We start from the raw sequence: 19,141 nt of genomic DNA on the forward strand, positions 1-19,141 counted from the left end.
AAGAGTTAATAGGTTGTTTATTGAAGTTAAGTAAAATTTAGCAAGGGTATGGTGGTAATTTTACACAAAAAATTTACTAAAAGAGGAAACTTTTGATTTGTTGCACATAATGTGTAGTTTCCGTTTTGGGAAATTGTTGCAGATTTTATGAAAGGGAGGTAGTATAAAATATAAGGTAATATAAATAATTATAAATTTTAATCCATTTATCATCTTGTCTTATGCAACACTTGGGTTCAAAAAATTCATCACATTCTTTTTTTTATCTTTTTTTTTTCTTTGTTTTAGATGAAGCATTACCTTAATTTTTAGCGTTGACCAAGCTTTTTCTGACGTCGACCAACTTGTGCAAGTCACGTGAGCTCCTGTTCTCCTATCTCCACCCTTTTGCCTCCAAATCTCCCACAAAATACCCTTGTTCCTTTCTCCTTTTCAATGTGCCACATACTTCACCATCTTCACTCAAATTTGATCCTCCTAATCCTCCCAAAGATTATTGTTTTTGCAATTCAAGAGTTTTCCATCTCAATTCAATCCAATTTAACCAATGTTCATATGTTTTCCTTTCTAATTTCTCCATAATTTTTGTGCTGAAAATTTTGCCCAAATGTATGCATTGAAATTGTGCAAAAAGATAAATGAAAAAAAAATATAAAATTGCCCTATTATATTTTGTGTTCAGAGAGCTACAAGGACGGGGGTGAGAATCAATCCCATGATAACCTGGAATCGGGAGATAAGCTTTAACCACTTGAACTATCCCATACTCTCATTTATGCCCTATTATATGCATTGAATACAATGCAACAAGAAAAAAGAATCATACAAAAAAGAATGAAATAATAGTTACACAGAACTCAGCTTGGACATTCTCAAAGTCCTAACAGCCTAAAACATACGAAGTCATAACAAACTAAAACATAATTTCCCTCCATATTTTGGTGAAATTCACCATCTCATGTGTAAGTTGTTGGGTCAAAGGTCCAACAGACCACTCTTTAAGACCTCCAATGGCATTGGTTTAAAATGACATGAAGATTATATAGATTAATCTATTCCTAAATCCTAATAGAATCAATACAATGTTGAATTGTTGATATGATGCAATAACAGTATAAGGCATATATTTTGTACCATCATTAGCTCTTTCTTCCTCTTTTTCTTAATTACTGGCCTTCTTTTCGCCTTTTCTTATCCTGCCTCTTTTGCTCTTTTTGACCTACATGTACGAAACCGACCACCATTAATCTAATATCTTACTGAACAAAAAATGACAATGAAGCAAGAGACCAGAAGGCATCCTAATAAGCATGTGAGACAGTGAAAGAAATTATACGTTTTTTCGCCTCTTTCCTTTTTCTCCTCAACCTCTCCATGTCTTGTTGCTTCTCTCCAAGCGCATTGAGATCCAGCCGTGTCTGCACCATGAAATATTGACATGAAAAATGTTTAGAATATATAATGAGAAAATGCAAGATTTATAGATTTTGACAGTATTTATTTGATGGAGTATGTAAATGATCAAAACTAGCAAATTCAAGGAGTCATTACTAAACAACACCCATTAGAGTAGAACTAAAACCTTACCAAAATACATATAGACACTCCCAATTTATGATGCTACAATTCACCTTTTTTTTTTTTACATTTTTGAAGAAATGGTTCAACATTCAGCCTTGGATCAATATACTAACCTTATTGACCAAAGACTAGCCAGCTTCAAATGGTACAGCTGTACAAGTGTATAAGAGTAAAGGTGGTAGGCGTTTGTTTGGCTTTATGAGTCGCCCTGCATACATTTACCATAACACGTCTACAACACCACAGAACTTTTTTTAAGCTAATTTCGTTGTCTCATTGAGAGGTTTCGGAATGGCAGTGGAAACATCAACTTACTTTGGTCATGGAGATAAATTAACAAAGACACACACATAATTTGTCCAATGTATTGGTCCATGAGGTACCAAAGTTGTAGCAACTGAGTATACAATTACAGGGGTTTAAGGAAAAATAAATTATGGACTTATCAGCTCATTAGCAAATCAGTGAAAACAATGCACACTAATCTCACAAGATGAGTAGTAGTAAATTATTTTAAATCAGCAAATTACCTCAGGACCAGCCCTCCGAAGTGCCTGGAGCGGCTCCACACAATCCTGGCCAATTACAGCTAAATTCTGTTTAATTTCCCCTGAACTTTTTTCGTTGCTCCAATTCTGCTGAGCTAGCTCTTCTAGCTGATGTTGCAGGAGTGGTGAAATGCCAGCCTGGAAAATAAAAAGTAGATAGTAAATATACAAAAGAAATGAAAGAAAAGACACACATACATGATACACAGAAACATTACAAGAGTAACTACTCAGTATGTTCTTAGTTTCTTCACAAGTCTCTGGTGTTTGAAAGTGTTAGAACTTCCCCATCTAGTATGTACTTTATGATAATGTTCTGTAGGCCATCAAGTATTCGTTTGGAAATAGTGACTGATTTTTGTTGTTGCTGTTGATGTTCTAGGTCTTAATGTCATGCTTGTTGTATATTTACGACATGGTGACCTTTGGAATAGTTAGATTAGATTTTTAAGGTTGTATAAAAATTGTCCTGCTTGTTTTTGCAACCAAAAGGTTGGACTGCCTCAGTAGGCTCCACAGTTTTCCAGACCATAACCTATAGAAAATATTCATCAGCTATGTTCCTTTTTTAGGATATTACCTAAAGTAACCCATGTGGGCATTTCAGAAATTTGTCATTCCGACATGGGTATGGAGTTTGGACACCCGGACATTAAATTCAAATAAAAACATGCATAATTCTTGCAAAATAACCGATATGGAGACTTCTGTGTTGGATAGTCATAGTTGAGTAGAGTTCTACATAACAGAACATGTCACATGCAAATATGCAATGGGGTGGTTAGGAAAGGTGCTGTAGGAAACACAATATCTTGTGCGAACCCAGTGAGCAGTAATTGTCATTGTAAACCTGACCAGTTTTGCATAGGCTACCTTCTGTGTCGATTTTGAGTAACCCATTTTGAAAGAATTACTATAAACACATGAAAAAAAGACTGACATGGTCACTCATAAAATTAATGAAAGAGCGACTAAGGGTTCAAAGCGCAATGAATTTGCTTTACCTGGTGCATGCCAGACTAGCAGTTTCAGGGAAGGTAAAAGTTAAAGTGACCCTTGGTTCCTTAAGTAGAAATTTGATTGAATCATAGTTAAATAAGAGTTCTATGTATCAGAACAGGTCACGTGCAATGGGGTGGTTTGCTAAGGTGCAATCAGAAATACAATATCGCATGTGAGCCAAGTGCATAATAACTGTCATTGTACACCAAATCACTTTAGCATATGCTACCTTTTATGTTGTTTTCGAGCTACACTTTTGAAAGAATATTTAAAACACATGAAAGGATGACTATGACATAGTCACTCAAAACGATCACTAATAAACATATGAAGTTAAGGACTGAGGAGTAACAAAGGCATCAGTACAGAATTAATCTATTGCCGTACCAGGTACATACAAGATGAGTTGTTCAAGAGTGACCCTAGATTACCTTAGTTTGATGTTTTCCATATTTTACTTTTTGGTTATCTATTAACTCCTCAATTCTAATAATCCCTTTTCAATTATTGCCTAAATCTATCTTCACCATCGAGTGGGTTGGCCCAAACTTTATAACCACCATAAATTCCATCTTAACTCCATCCCACCACTATCCAAAAATCACCACCAACATCATAAAACCCCCATCATTGGCCAAACAACACCTCAACCCTCTGCAAACCAAAACACCTGCACAACACAAACACCACCATCTTCCTCACTTGACAACCACCAATCTGCAGGGTATAGATATAGGCCCTCTTATCAGGTCATTGCCCTGTGCAATTACAATAAAATTTGGCCCTCTCTTCTATTTAATGTTTAAAAGTAAACACAAATTAGCAATCATTGCTGATATCGTTAACAGTAAATTAGTTTTGTATACTTCATGCTCTTGAGAAATTAACTAGAAAACTTATGTTAGATATAATTTAGTTGATATTAAGTTGAAAACAAGTACATATTAAATATTATTCCTTAAAAGAGTATATAACGTCTTTAGAAAAAGAGAGTAAAAAAAAAAGCTAGATACTTAACTTAGTTTTAAATTAATTGAAAATTTTAGAAACAAGTATGTATGTATTAGTCTTTAAAAAGAGTGTATAAAATCTTTTCAAAAAAAAAAAAAAAAAAGACAGAGAATTTTACCAAAAAGGAAGAAGGATATTCGAACCTCGTATTCATTTTGTTAGATATTTTTGAGGCCTTTTAGCTTTGGGCCCTGTGCAAGTGCATCCGGGTAAGGGTCGAGTCTGGAACCCATAAATTCCACCATCTACATACATGCAATTGCCTCAAAACATTGAGCAGGACTGACAACCTCATTGCAGCTCTCAACTACCCCCTATTCATCTTCCTCAACTGACTTAACCACCAACCATAGCCTCCATGGCCACAATCTATTGGAGGAAAGAAAGGGTAGGAGATGAAAGCATGACCTCAACCAAGTTGATTGTGAGTTCAGGTAGTGGGATATGACTCAATGCCATAAAGATTGGATTTCAATAGAAATGCTCAAGAATTGGAGCATGGTCCATAACAACTGATTTCAGAAGGCAACAACTACAAATAGTTAACAGAAGGCACTCTAATCCTTTGTTTAACTTCCTTATCCTTATCTTTTTTAATGCCTTCTATCTTGGATTAGCGTATTTTTACTGTTTTCGTGGTTAAGTTGATATTTGGAAAACATATAGAACCTCTAACTGCATTTGAGCAGTTACACATAGGTAATTAATGATGAGTTGGATGATCTGGACCTAAGAAACCAATTTTTTTTCCAGCTCTTACATATGACGTTGAATGTGGAAATGTTATCATCTGTATTATACATTAAAAGGGCAGTAATTGTCAGTAGCAAACCAAATGCTTGGATGACAGCAGTGGTTTACCTTTTCAAAACTAGTCCATATAGGGAGGGATTGTAGGAAGTCGCTGGGTTGACAAAGGCGGTGGCAAGAGGAGAGGTGGCAAGTCAAAAATGGGAGAGATGGTAGGAGGTGGCAATGTTGACAAATTGACATTGAAGGAAGGTGACAGAGGAAACATTGACGAGGGTGGCTAAATTGACATTGAGGACTTTATGAGAATGGTTTGAAGGAAGACATGTAATGGAGGAACAATATAGTAATTTCTTCTTTCATTGGAGAACCAAGTTGGAAAAAATAAGGAATCAATATACTTATTTCAACCAAACAAAAGTAGCTGGAAAAGTATACCACTAATTCACTCAACATAATAAGGACAGCTAGAACAGATGTGTACAAGGACCAGTTGCAGGTGGTTTTTTTTATAATCAAAATCATTCTCATGAAATGCAAAATAGCCAAAGGAAAGTCAGAAAATGAAATTAATTGGCCATAGTGTATTACCCCAGCCAAGAAGCGATGTGAAAAGGACTTTGGCTGCAATGGACGTGATAGCAACATATTGAGCTCCTGCAATTTCAGAGGAATATGCACATTGTGAGCAATCTGCGTATTGCCAATTTTTTTAACAAAAAGAAAAAAAATGTCGGCTTAGATGTGAAGTCCATTGGAGAGTGGACATCAAAGGCTAATATCCTACATCCAGGGCTACCAACATTTCTGAAGATTGCATGCCCAATTTTACAGATATTTGTAAACTCTACCTGCTGAAGTTTTTTCATTTGTAAGGAGGATGTTTTCATTTTCCTACACTTATTTACTCTTTCTTCTTCACTGTCATTTTCCTCCACATCCAGCCCTATTGCCTCAGCATTGCGCTTGATCCAGGTCTTATTTGCTTTTTCCTACAACAAAGATTATCAACAGATGAGGTTTTAATAAAATGAAAGCCTCAAAAACTAAGCACAAGGTACTTAAGGAACTACAGCCTTTGCTACTCAGCAATCAAAGAATCAAACTACAAGTCCAATTGGAGAAGAGACAAGTTTAATGTGACATTAGATTACCTACATTATAAAAAATGCAGCAGATATGTCACAACTGCAATCACCACTTAACAATAAAACAAAGGAGGAACATGTGTATTGAACATAAATTAGCTTGACTAAAAAAAAAAAAAAAAAAAAAACAACAACAATGTCACACAGTAGCCAACACAAAATAATGAAGGCATAATCTCAAATATCAAAATTTTAATCCCCATGATTTTGTGTCAATTTATAACTAACTAATCATAGGACTCAAACTATTTAATAACACTAAGACCCTTAATTAATTTTAATTTAATATATTGGATCAAAGAATAAACAAGGTTGTCTGACTTGTCTCTCCCATGCTCCAATTAGGAACAACAAATTAAATAGTTTGTAGCATACGTGGTTGGTATGTGTGTTTCTTGGTCATGGCCTTTGCCTCTCAATGACCTTGTAATGATCCAATTTCTACACTTGTTATATTTACATGTATTGAATAGCTTGGACATGCATCAAGATGGTGGGAATTGAGTGGAGAGTTGGTTGTCACTCATAATTCGTTTTATTCCTTAAACATTGGATTTTCTTAAGCTTTGGTTTGATTGATTTCCTCTACTTATTATTTGGATTTCGAATAATGGCCTTAATGGTTCCAACTTGTTAGACAAAATTTGAATTTTCATTTTGGGCTTGAAACTTTATTTTGGTTAAATTAGTTTTCCGCTGCTAAATTATGATTATTGCCTTAACGTTTGAACACGTGGAGGTAGTACGCCGGCAAAACTGCACTAAGGAATAAGTTTTCCCCCAATTTTTGAAGAAACAAAAAGCCCAATAATTCATTGGAGATGGGTCGAACGTCAATCTCAGAGTATTACAATAAGTTGAGGCTCAAAGGTTTGAGCAGAGGTTGATCAAACAACTGCAAAAGGATCTAGCTGGAAATTTTTTTAAGACTCTCGATGAGGTATGCACACATGTACCATCTGAATGCTAGGGATGCAAGCGAGAGTAAGGTTGGGGAGAAGAGAAAGGATATCGGGAAGGTAACTTTAAGAGGTTTAGAAATGGGAACTCTAAGAAGAGTAATCAAAATGTTAGTGGTTCATCCAATGCGAACAATGGGGAGAGAAAATACTTCTACAAGAGGTGTAGGAGAACCAACCTGGGAGAGACTATGATGGAAATTTGGTAACCAGCAATGTAATAAGAAGGGGTATAAGGAGTTTGAATGTTACTCTAAGCAGAACTAGAAGGGGAATGGTGGAAATGCTCAACAAAGGCCTAAATATTTCTACAATCAGGGAGGCAAGGGTAATGGACAAAACAAGGAGAATGGGAAGTCAGAGAATGGTAACAAACAAAAACTGGCAACAATTGCACTAGCAATGGCAACGATGGTAATCAGGGAAGGAGCAACACTTTCAGGCACTTGTTCGTGAACCGAGTGTTTCATGAATACCTAGATTAGTTTGAATAGTTCGCACATGCATCAATATGGTGGGAATTAAGTGGAGAGTTGGTTGTCACCCATAGTTTGCTTTATTACTTAAACATTAGATTTTCCTAAGGTTTGGTTTGATTGATTTACTGTATTTATTATTTGGGTTTTGAATAAGGGCCTTAATGGTTCCAATTTGTTAGACTTCATTTGAATTTACGTTTTGGGTTAGAAACCTTTATTTTGGTTAAATCAGATTTCCACTGCTAAATTCTATTTAATGTCTTAACGTTTGAACACGTGGTGGTAGCATGTCGGTAATTCTCTTAATTTTAATTAAGATATTTCTAGGTAAAAAAGAGAGAATTATTGGGGTGTTACAAAAATGATCTTGTTAACACTAAGAGGCAACAAAGCAGTCCTACCCTACCATAAAAATCTCCACGATGATGTGTACTAATTTAAATAAAATATTGGTTCCATTGAAATTCTTAAAAATGCATTAAAAAAATTTCATTTTCTAGTAAAGCATCATAATTTATATCAGCATTAGAAACATACACAATAAAAGTATAAAATTCATTGTTTAAACAAAACCCTTCATTTAAGAGGCGGAACACAATCAGGAAACAAGATATGCCCTCATTTGATAACTGATACATCACCAAGGTGACTAAGAAACTCAATTTAATTATAAACCATCCAAATATCCAAACTATAATCATCAAGAAAGTAAAAACATAACTGTAGATGAATAGTTTACCTTTGAGTCTCTCCGCGAAATCTTATCTATTTGGCAAGCAAGAGATAAACGCTTCTGAACTTCAGGCATGTAGGAGTTTTGAATAGGAAAACGTTGAAGTGATTCCTGCATTTACAGAAAAGCTCAGTAAAGAAAATCAATCCAAAAACTGAATGTCAAATATCCTTTCCAAAAAAAATATGCATCTATCTTCCATTCACTGCAATATATATTGAAAGAGCCAGACCTTGCCAAAAGATTTGCACAAAGAGGAGAACTTTGCTCTATCATTTGATGAGACTAGTAACACACTGCATCCATCAGTATTAGCTCTAGCAGTTCTTCCACTTCTGTGCACATAAACCTAAGACAAAGAATAACCCAGTTCTGTAAATGTAACTGAATTTAAATTTGTTTTGCAATTGAAGAAAGAGAAGAATGTTCCAATTACTTCTGCTGCATGTGGAAGCTGATAGTGGATAACAGTACGAACTCCGGGTATGTCCAGTCCTCTAGCAGCCCCATCACTAGCAACAAGTATTCCATTCTTATTCTCACGGAAGCGATCAAGTGCCTGTGTGAACAGCTCAAAGGAAGCACTTATCAACAGCAAATTTTTTGAATTCATAAAAAGAAAACCTAAAGAGGGGCCTGTGTCCAAACAGACAAAAAAGTTAAGAAAATAAGAAAAGATATCTGTACATGTATTCTATAACTACGATCAGCAATGTGTCCAAACATATAGCATCTCAAGGGTCAGTTAATTTACAAGTATGATTAGCAAGGTCAAATTAGTTCGGTAATACAAAAGGCACAAAAGAGAGGAAACAGTGAAACCACCCCCCTCTCACCAGTCACTACGAAGAATAAGAAATATAAACAAACATAATCCTTCTTGATGAAAACATAGGGGTGTAAATGAGCCGAGCCGAGTATTACCTTGTTCATGTTCAAGTTTATTTAACTTAGGCGAGTTCGAGCACGATCCCGAGCTTTCAAGCGAGCTCAAATTTCTGTTCAAGCTCGGCTCATTTAATACACAATATGTTCACGAACGGTTCGTGAACAACTCGTTTATTTAACAAGCCTTTCATGAACGAACTTAATAATAATCGAGCTTCTCCAATAAATGAGCTTTGTACTTTTGATATTTGAAATTTTCAAAATTAGCATAATAATTGACTCTTAATTACAAATTTAATAACTAAATTAACAATTGTAAATAAATCAATAATTCATGAACATAAATAACAGTAGTTCATGAACATAAATAAATGAGTTCTTCATGAACATAAATAACAGTAGTTCATGAACATAAATAAATGAGTTATTCATGAACTTATCTCAATGAGCATATTTATGTTCGTGTTCAAGCTCATTTATGAAACGAGCTTCAAAATTTGTTCAAGCTCGGCTCATTTATTAAATAAATGTACCTGAACGAGCTTCAACCGAGCCCGAACACGAGTAGTTTATTGATTGCCTTGGTTCATTTACACCCCTATAATGAAACATAATCCTTCTTGGATATTTGCAATTAATTGCAACAATACATTATAAATACAATGATTTACTCTATTTGTCTACTCATCACACTGGTACCATTTCTCAATCTATCTCTCATAAAATACCGTGCATCCCCCCACAAATAGAACAGAGGAAGCATGCTAATGAGGCTATACAACAGGCAACAAATACAAGTATCGAGGAGGACACCACAAAATATAAAGACCATCAGTAAACAGAATAGTTACACTAAGCCCCTAGCTAGTTCAGGGTTTTTAATAAAAAGCCATCTAAGGCCACGTTTACCAAAATTTTACAGTGTAAGCCACCATAAATTGGCATGCACATCAACACAACCTGCCAGTATCGACTTCCAGGTCACTCTGAATCTAGCTGCGGTCAGGCCGGTCACTGATCCCTAATCTTCAATAACTTTTGGTTGAGTATTTAGGCCACGCTGGAAAATACACCTCCAATATTTCACACTAAGCAGTAATCTTGTTAACCATTCCCATGTCTTATCAGGTGACAAACTTGCCGTCACCTGTTTAGTGGTGCTACCTGACTGTCTCCACTTCCCACTGCATTTCCAATGCAAAGGCAGCATAGGCTACAGGATCAACTTTTCATCATCCCAAAACTTAAAGTATCCCCAATACCAACATCCCCTCCCTCCCCCTATCCTCGTCTCCTTCATGTATAACTCAGTGATATGAACAGAATCCAGCACCAAAATAATCATCAAAGATAATCTTTGAATTCTATGATGACTTCACCAGTGTAAGCTACCATGCAACAGCTAACATCATCCCCAAATGATGAATTTTGAAAATCTGTCTTGCCAATCAAGGCAAAGCAAACCATAGGACAGCTAATGGGGACAAAACTATCTCAAATACTTGTAGCTTCATTGCAAGAGTCGCAGTATTGACATGTCAAGCGAGTTCGGACACAACTCCTGAGATGTTTGGCTGTACTACTTGTTTACCAATAAATACTAAATAAAAACTTTTAAAAAGTTCCACAACAATCATAAATTATATTTTATCAACTAGTGCCATTATCAAACACCACGAGATATTCAAATCTTGATTACCAATGAGTAACAATCATTAAAGAAATTCCCTTTTTGTGAACAATCACAGCTTCCAATCTTCCACACCCATGAAACATCCACCATGTCCGTCAAAACACTATTTTCATAATAAAGGATTCAGCAATAATTTTCTTGTGTAGTAGAAAGTTCAGCAAACAAGGGGCTTCTTTAAATAAGCCTCCCTACCAACTAATCAAATTTTCAATAGAATTGATTTGATATCACATTCTAAAATACAATTTTATAAGGTTTAAGACACCATCTGCCAAGCTGTAAAATCCAGTAGCAAATATTATGACTGGGACCTCGAAACTATCATACAACTTCAATTGCTGACAATGTCTACCAGATTATTAAGAGAGCTTCATACATCAACAGCCCTTTTGTGGCCTGATCATCAATTTGTGGAGCATTAACTAGTATGAGTATCATCCAAATATGCAAGTTGAAATTCATTTAGAGACAAATGCGGCAATAAGGACTAAAATCTCAATTCGAAGATACTAAGAGTACCAAACCCATCACCCAGAAAAGAAAAAAGGTTGGATTGATAACAGGTATCCTTGGCGTTAAGAAAAGAGAACCTCAATGCACTAGCCCCTTGAGCCAAGAAAAAACAAAAAGCATCCTCTATAAAATATTGACAGTAATACTTATTGTGACGGTGTTCATTCTGTTCACTACCAAAAATGTCACAAAATGACAGAACCTAGTTTTTATTGTAAAATAAATAAATTAAATTAAATTAAATTAAAAAAGTACGGCATGAGACTGACCTTTAACCGAGCTCGCTGCTGCATCTCACCATGAAGGATACAAATGTTGACTTGAAGGGTGAGTAAAAGAGCAGCAACATGGCGTAATGCAGTGATTGATGAGCAGAAAACAATCGTTTGGCCTCGACCATGAACACACAAAATGTAATACAAGTAGGCATCCTTGTCTTCTTCACTACACCTGAAATAGAATACTTTGCGAATCAGTCTAAGAAAATGACAGTAACTAAAAACAATTGTTAAAATCAAGATTATTACAAAATAAGCAGCACACATACAATTTATTAGAAACCAATTCAAAGGGTACTGGGTATTTCACAATCACCAACATAATAGACAAGGAACTAAGTGAGCATGAAAGATGAAACACACATACATTATGGATACCAATTTTGGACATCCATCTGTACGAAATCATATTTGATATGATGAGTCTCAAATTTAATATTCAGTTGGATATGGAACTTACTAAATATGGGAGATGTTGCACCACCCATTGCAAATAGTCATCCACAGGATTTATTAAATATATTAATCTTTTTTTAAAATTATTAATAGGTTATATTTGTGGACATTCTTAAACTAATACTTCAAAAACCTAATTATAATAATTACAATTGATGAATTGTTACATGTTACTGTGAATACAAGTTTCCAGAGTTACACCAATTGAGAGCTTCAATTAGCACACCGCAAAAGTCTTTGTGCATTCCCACTCAAGAGTCAAGACAGCATCATTTCCAACAAGTCATTCTTTCAGAAGGAAGCATACTAGCAATTTGTAGAACATGCAAGTAGCATGCTTTTATCATCTGTTGATCTATTCTCAAATTTTAAATTCTTTACACACTTTTTTTGAGGCAGGCTTAAATGTTGGATTCTACAATATTTGATATGTTAGTTATATAACTAGGTTAAACACTAATACAATTACTATCAGTGAAGGTACAAAAAATAAAATTAAAAATAAAAAAGCTTCCACATGGTTCAAAGGTTTTCAGTTATTAAGTTTTTAAATATCCATTGGGTCACTCATTAGATATAGATGTGTGGATATGAAATAAAGCTCATGGTTATAAATATGGAAAATACAAATGTGGCTCTGCTTAATCCATATCCAATCCATTACCATCACTAATTACTCAAGCACATGAGATAGACAACATACTCAAGGAAGCACTCCACAAGATTACTGGTCATTATCGATTCACTGGTCAAATCAAATATTGCAGCATCGGGTTTCATTCCTGCTCTTTCTGATAGAGCTTCTAAAGAGGACATTCCATCAGCAGCTGGCTGTTTTAATTTAAGGGTTCCACGTTTTAGCTTTTTGCGAAAGTCACGAGATAATGCAATTGTTGCAGAAAACACAAATGTTTGACGTTTCTTCCTCTGGAAATTAGAAATAGTTGTGCAATTCTCCACATCCTGGGAGTGCTTTTCATTAGCTCCAATAGATCCAGGGAGCATGTCAATTATTGACTGTAGTTCTTGAAAATGCCCATTCTCAATCATTCGATCTGCTTCATCCAGAACAAAGAAAGATAACGAATGTAACTGCAAATACAGGATCAAATATCTGGTTAATTTAATGTAACTACAAATACAGGATCAAATATCTGGTTTAATTAAAGGAAAGACCATATTTTGCAAGGCTAATTAATTTATAGCATCAGGAAAACACATCTATATCTATACTTAAATTTTATAAAAAAGAATGTGCTACGTGTCCCCCATTAAACACTACAAACATGCCACATCACCTCTGTAATATGTATTAGATCAATGTGAGTGACAAACCAAAAAAATATGCTTATACAAAGGCCTTGAACTTGAGACCAACTTAGTGCATTTGATATGCTTTCATACCCAACAAAAAAACAGTTACTATGAAAAAATGAGTGCTTATTGTACCTATTTTCCATTTTGTAATGATCATAATTCATAAAGCAATATAGCAACTTTTAGTTTTGAGGTTCTGCAAAGTAGTATCTTTTTTTTCTTTTATTCTTTTTTTATTTGATGAAATATGATAATTTTATTTTATTTTTTGTTAAATAGTCCATGTCATACAAAACAATGAATGTGGTTCTCCTAATACAAACAACCCAAAAAAATATAGAACAAAAGTACTCAAAAAGATACACTAAATAAGTTTAATTCCAAAATAAGAAACTTTGAAGATAAAAATAAAAAAATAAAAACACTAAGAAACAAACATGCTTATGAAACTAAACAAGTACAAAGTAGTAAGCCGAGGCTTTACTCGAGCTACACACTAGTTGAGCTACCAATACTCTACCAAACAACAATTAGGAAGAAGGGGAAAGTTCTAAGTGGAGCAAACATGCCATGTCATACTCTCCGAGAAAGAAAAGCTCTAAATATTTATAAGCTTCAACCCCCTCTACTTCTCTCCCCTTCATCTATCCTAGTAAACTCTTGGACAACAAATTTCAAAAATTTAGCCAAGTTAACTTTAGGACAACAAATGCTTCCTCACTAGAAATATAGCTTCTATTCACATGCAATTTTTTTTTTTTTTTTTCATTGAGCATTGATACATCAAAAAATTTATTGAAGCAAATATTTTGCTTAAACAAATCCTGTTTTAGTTCAACTAAGCTTTTAAACTCTTTCACTAGGCAATAACACTTTGTTTGGATAGAAGGAAAGAGAAAGAGAGGGGGACAAACTCTCTTGTTTGGGTAAAGGATTGGGGAAAGAAAGGGAAAGGAGAGGGAGGAATCCATTTTCCCTCTCTATTTAATAAGCAAAATCCCTCGAAAATTGGAGAGATTTGGAAGGAAAATGGAGCTCACCTTCCCCTCCTTTTCTTTTCCCTTCCCTTCCTCCACTTTCCCTCCCCTTCCTTTCTTTCTTATTTGCTATGCAAACAAAGCGTAAATCTTCTTATACTTCTTTCACACTATCTATTTTAAAACAATTCTACCAGTCTGCCACCCATTAGTATCTAATACAGGTGCAGATCCAAGTGTCCAATACTCCAATACAAAAAATTTAATATATAGGGATACTGTCCTAAATTTGGACACGGGTTTGGGGGTAAGGCAAGTTTTTTTTTTTTTTTTTTTTTTTTTTTTTTTTTGGGTTTTAATAATATAATTTTTTGTTGGATGAGTCTTATAAAAGAAGGCATCAGAGACTTATAATATTAGCTCCCAGACCCACAAATATAAGTTATAAATTTAAAAGTGACTGGCCTCAAAATCTTAAACCTTAAATCTGAAGCATTAATCAACACCCATAAAGGTTGTAATTCAAGCTAACGTTGTTAATTTACCAGCCGTGCAAGAGGAGAGTAGACGAGAGAGAACCATAGAGCACTGCACAGGTGAAGACAGTCAGAACTCCGACAATCTCAATTGACTCGCCTCTCTCCGTCAAACAAAACCCCCAATATCTTAGCTCGTTATGTTGGATTTCTTCTTCAATGACAGGTATGTGGACAGTTCTGAAAAGCTCCCATTATTGACTAGATCTCCCTCCCTTCCCGCTGTTCTTTGGGGGGGGGGGGGGGGGGTTTATTCTGCTGATTTATGGTTAGAGTAGGCAACCGTATCTGAGTGCAAACTGGTGTACCCCCTAAAGTCTGTAGCATATCCAGCAGTTCTTCTGACATGATCCACCCTGTCCTACTAGGCAACAAGGGACATGCTATCTATTTGTCTAAAGTTCTGATCGATCTACTATTATAAGTTCTATATCAAAAAGATTTTCAATTCCTTAATTTATTATTAAACAATTGAATATGTTTATTCCGAGACATGAGGAAAACTAAATGAAGTATTCTAAAAGACACAGCAGCAGGGCAAGGTTTGTGCAAACAGACATCTATTCCATTAACAAAATACATAATAACAAACATACACTCCAACAAGCAAAAAAAATGAAATACAAACACAGAAAACACAAATTATGACTCACAAAAGGATCTAGACTTCTAGAGATTGCAGTTATATTGCCCAATTCCGAAATTAAAAGCATTATGAATGCTGTTCCTCTGTATATTTAGTAGCAATCTGGGGAAGAGGCATAGGGTTTCAGGAGACCTTTGTGATGAGGAGATAGGTAGAGATGGTAAAAGTGCCATGTAATAAGAGGGGAAAATAAGAAACCAAAAGCTAGAAAGTTATGTTGCAACTAATTCCCAAAAGAAAAAAAAAAAAAAAAAAAAAAAAAAAAAAAAAAAAAAAAAAAATTGATGCAACTAAAAAACGGAGCAAGAAGTATATTTTCAGAATAAGATAACATGTCTGTGCTTTATTCAATAATCTTCTTTTGAATTTATTACACTCCAAAATATTCAGGCAGATTTGCAGGTCAAAAAATGTGCAATGAAGCCAGTAAAGTGTCTAATAAGACTGTGAACAAGGGAGAGGAATATTTCCAGATCCCAAGAGCAAGACGTCAGCAGACCACTTGTGTAGTTTATGTGGAAACTCTTTCTATGTATATATCTTGAGGTGGTTCTATTGACTTCTATATGTGTACCATGTACACCATAACTGCAAACATACCTCAGCTAGGTGCTTTTCTCCCCCTGACATGAGTTCCCACAGCCTCCCAGGAGTGCCAACTATAATTTCAGGCCTAGCTTTTAAAAGCCTCTCTTGCTTCTCTGTTGACATTCCGCCGACAATAGCAACCACCCGGAAATTGGTAGATGTTGCTGCTGCTTTAAGATGATCAGTCACCTGAAAAAGAAACAGTCAAACACATATAAAAGAAAAACAAATGAGGTCAGCAATAACTGCAGAGCAACTATCAGTCTATCACCACTTCAAATTATATTGCATATATATTTCAATATTTGACCTTGACTAGCTAAAACTAAAACTAGGATTTCATATAGATGTTGATTGTTTCTCTGGGAGAGACCATGCCATGCAGAATAGTTGATGGAAAAACATTCATAGTTGGTAATTGGTGCTTGGAGTCAAGATGTTTATCTTTTTCAACGAAGGAGATAAATTGATATGAATAAGGGGCAGAATTTATACATGTTAGGAATCTTCTCCAAAAGAGCAAGCCCACAAGAATCATACAGCCAAGATATGAAATCATCACAGCTCAAAATGCCCACATCTTCTAAATTTAGTATTTACAACTATAATATCGCAAGATTCAGAATTTTAATTACAAAGGCTCTCTGTTTCGAACAAAGTACTTTGGATAGTGCATGCAACAGGAGGAGAAGGCAAGATTTGAGAAGTGAATAATGGCACTAATCACAAATATGATAATGAAGCACCTGAAGGGCAAGTTCCCTTGTAGGAGTTATTATCAAAGCTCGGATAAAGCCTCTTGGTGCGATTATCTCAGCAGCATCCGCATCATCTAACATCAGTTTATCCACTTTCTCTTGCTCATCAAGAAGGCGTTGTAAGATTGGCAAGCCAAAGGCAAGTGTTTTCCCGGATCCAGTCTCTGCAGCACCAATAACATCCTACAATCCACAGTAAAAATTAGTAACAAAATCCACATCTACTAAGTGCCCTCACAAAAAAGCACAAACCTTTCCCTGATGTGCAGCAGCAGGTATACAGGCCTTTTGAATTGGCGTCGGGTGTTTAAATCCAAGCTTGTGTATTGCTTTCATGAGAAGTGGATGAAGCCTAAGCTCATTCCATTCATTAAATTCATCTTGATCGACCAACTCTTCATCATTTTCAGTGTTGGTTTCGGTAACTAACATCAAGAGAAATGAATTAGCAATTAATCGCTAGCCTTTTCCTTTTCCTTGATAAATAGAAGCAATGAATCCTTTGTCAACTCGATAATTTGAAACAAAAAAACTAATGATAATCATCTTAAGTTTCCATTCATTGAGGTTAATATTTCTAAAAATAAATGAACTATATATTAACAGACAATTTCCACACATTTTATCCAGGTTAATACTCGTAGTATTATTTTTCCACATTTTTCCCAAGTGAACTATAACAAGATCATACATTTTTTACCCTTCTACATAATTTCTCGATAACTTTAGATCCCAAACACTAAATCTCTGACATCCAAGCTTCTATAATTGAGGCACAAACAACCTCCGCCCAAATGTACCACATATCGCCAATGGTTTAGCGAGGTTAAAGACACAGAAAGCTCAAACACTACATCACTAACATCCAAGCTTCTAAACAGTGAGCACTAACACTGAAGCTGATTCCTAGATATCCTAGCAAAGCTGCTAAATTGGTCTAATCAACTAAGACTCACCCTAAACTACAGCTTCAAGCATTTGAACTGTCACTATTACTAAATAACAAATCAAAGCTAGGAAAATCCGATAGGCATACACTTATATAAAAACAATGATATAATAAACACCCTTATCATGCTTAGCAAATTCAGCATACAAAAATGCCAAATAAATTAATATGACCGCTCGAATGCAATAGAATTAACATAGCAACCTTGTGTTTGCACTTGCTTCTCCTTCTTATTCTTCTTCTTCTTCGGTTTTACATTAGAATCTTTCGTATCATTCTCAGCCGCGATTTCAACATCGCCATCGTTAGCTTGCATTGGCACTTGTTTCGCCTTCTTTTTCTTAAAAATTTTCTTCTTCTTTTTCACATTACCAGCTTCCACCACTTTATGAGCCTCAACTTCAACATTATCAACATCTTTCACTCCAACTTTCTCCACTCGTTTCCTCTTCTTTGTCTTCTGAGACGACGTCTCTGGTTTTTCCTCGACATTACCTTTTCTGAATTCCGGAATTGCAAAATCATACTCGCAATCATCAATCTCTTCTAGCGACACAAATCCTACACGAAATTCCAAATTCATCAAATTCAATCCAAACTAAAAGCATTTCCGATGAAACATTTCTTATAATAAATCAACAATAACCTAATTATAATATACCATTGGTTATACACTACTGTAAATAGTTCAACGTACCATATATTTCATCATTGGCAGCAGCGCCGGCGCGAGCGCGTGGCATGGTGAAGATGATTGGAGTTTGGTCGGAGGAGGTGGCCGGAGATGGTGGGAATTGGCGGTGGGCGAAGTTCGGAGAGAAGGGCGGCTGTTGGGGTTTAAGAGGAGAGTGAAGAAACGGGGATGAATTTTACATAGCAGGGTTTAGCAGGCGTGTGCACGGTAACACAGGGGTACAATGGTAACTTCACTTGTAACCATCTCCATACTAGACTCAACTTTGACTATTAGACCATCTTAAATGGTGACTGGTGAGACTTAAGTTCTAGTATTAAAATATAAAATGAGTTGTTTATTACCTTCAATGGTGATACCATACCCACTTTTCAATTTAGCAACTCATATGAAGTTTAATTTTCCAATGGTAAAAGTTTATGTCACTTTCAATTCATGGCCCACCAAATCCATTTATTTTTTAATATCAAATATTGCAAGATTAAAAAATAAAATAAAAAAGGTAAAACTTAAATATATTACAAAATATATTAGAATATTGACAAGAGCTCCATATTTTTTTCAAATGAGACTCAAAGTTGAGTATCTAAACTTAGCAACTTTCTTTTGGAGTTGCTAAGTTTAGATACCAACTATA

At 35.2% G+C, this 19,141-nt stretch overlaps 1 protein-coding gene across 1 annotated transcript; it reads right to left on the bottom strand.

Moving 5' to 3' along the window:
* Window positions 1-728: 728 nt before the first annotated feature.
* LOC145587584 (DEAD-box ATP-dependent RNA helicase 13-like) lies at window positions 729-18,651 on the bottom strand. Its single transcript, XM_081644316.1, has 15 exons — window positions 18,508-18,651; window positions 18,015-18,371; window positions 17,114-17,286; window positions 16,850-17,044; window positions 16,116-16,292; window positions 12,743-13,131; window positions 11,575-11,755; window positions 8,648-8,770; window positions 8,444-8,560; window positions 8,218-8,322; window positions 5,744-5,884; window positions 5,484-5,549; window positions 2,112-2,267; window positions 1,337-1,418; window positions 729-1,219 (listed from the first exon to the last, which is right to left on the bottom strand). The coding sequence occupies exons 1-15, from the start codon at window positions 18,551-18,553 to the stop codon at window positions 1,167-1,169; spliced, it is 2,361 nt and encodes a 786-aa protein (XP_081500442.1). The 5' UTR covers window positions 18,554-18,651; the 3' UTR covers window positions 729-1,166.
* Window positions 18,652-19,141: the final 490 nt, after the last annotated feature.

The sequence above is a fragment of the Chenopodium album genome, chromosome 17 (assembly GCF_948465745.1).
Source record: "Chenopodium album chromosome 17, dcCheAlbu1.1, whole genome shotgun sequence".
Classification (NCBI taxonomy): Eukaryota; Viridiplantae; Streptophyta; class Magnoliopsida; order Caryophyllales; family Amaranthaceae; genus Chenopodium; species Chenopodium album.

Excerpts from the sequence above, each read along its gene's own strand:
- LOC145587584 (XM_081644316.1), bottom strand. The coding sequence starts at position 18,553 with ATGCCACGCGCTCGCGCCGGCGCTGCTGCCAATGATGAAATATATG. Across the intron at positions 5,550-5,743 it reads AAATGAAAAAACTTCAGCAG|GAGCTCAATATGTTGCTATC; the intron begins GTAGAGTTTACA and ends CTGAAATTGCAG. Across the intron at positions 2,268-5,483 it reads CACATCGCTTCTTGGCTGGG|GCTGGCATTTCACCACTCCT; the intron begins GTAATACACTAT and ends TTTATTTTCCAG.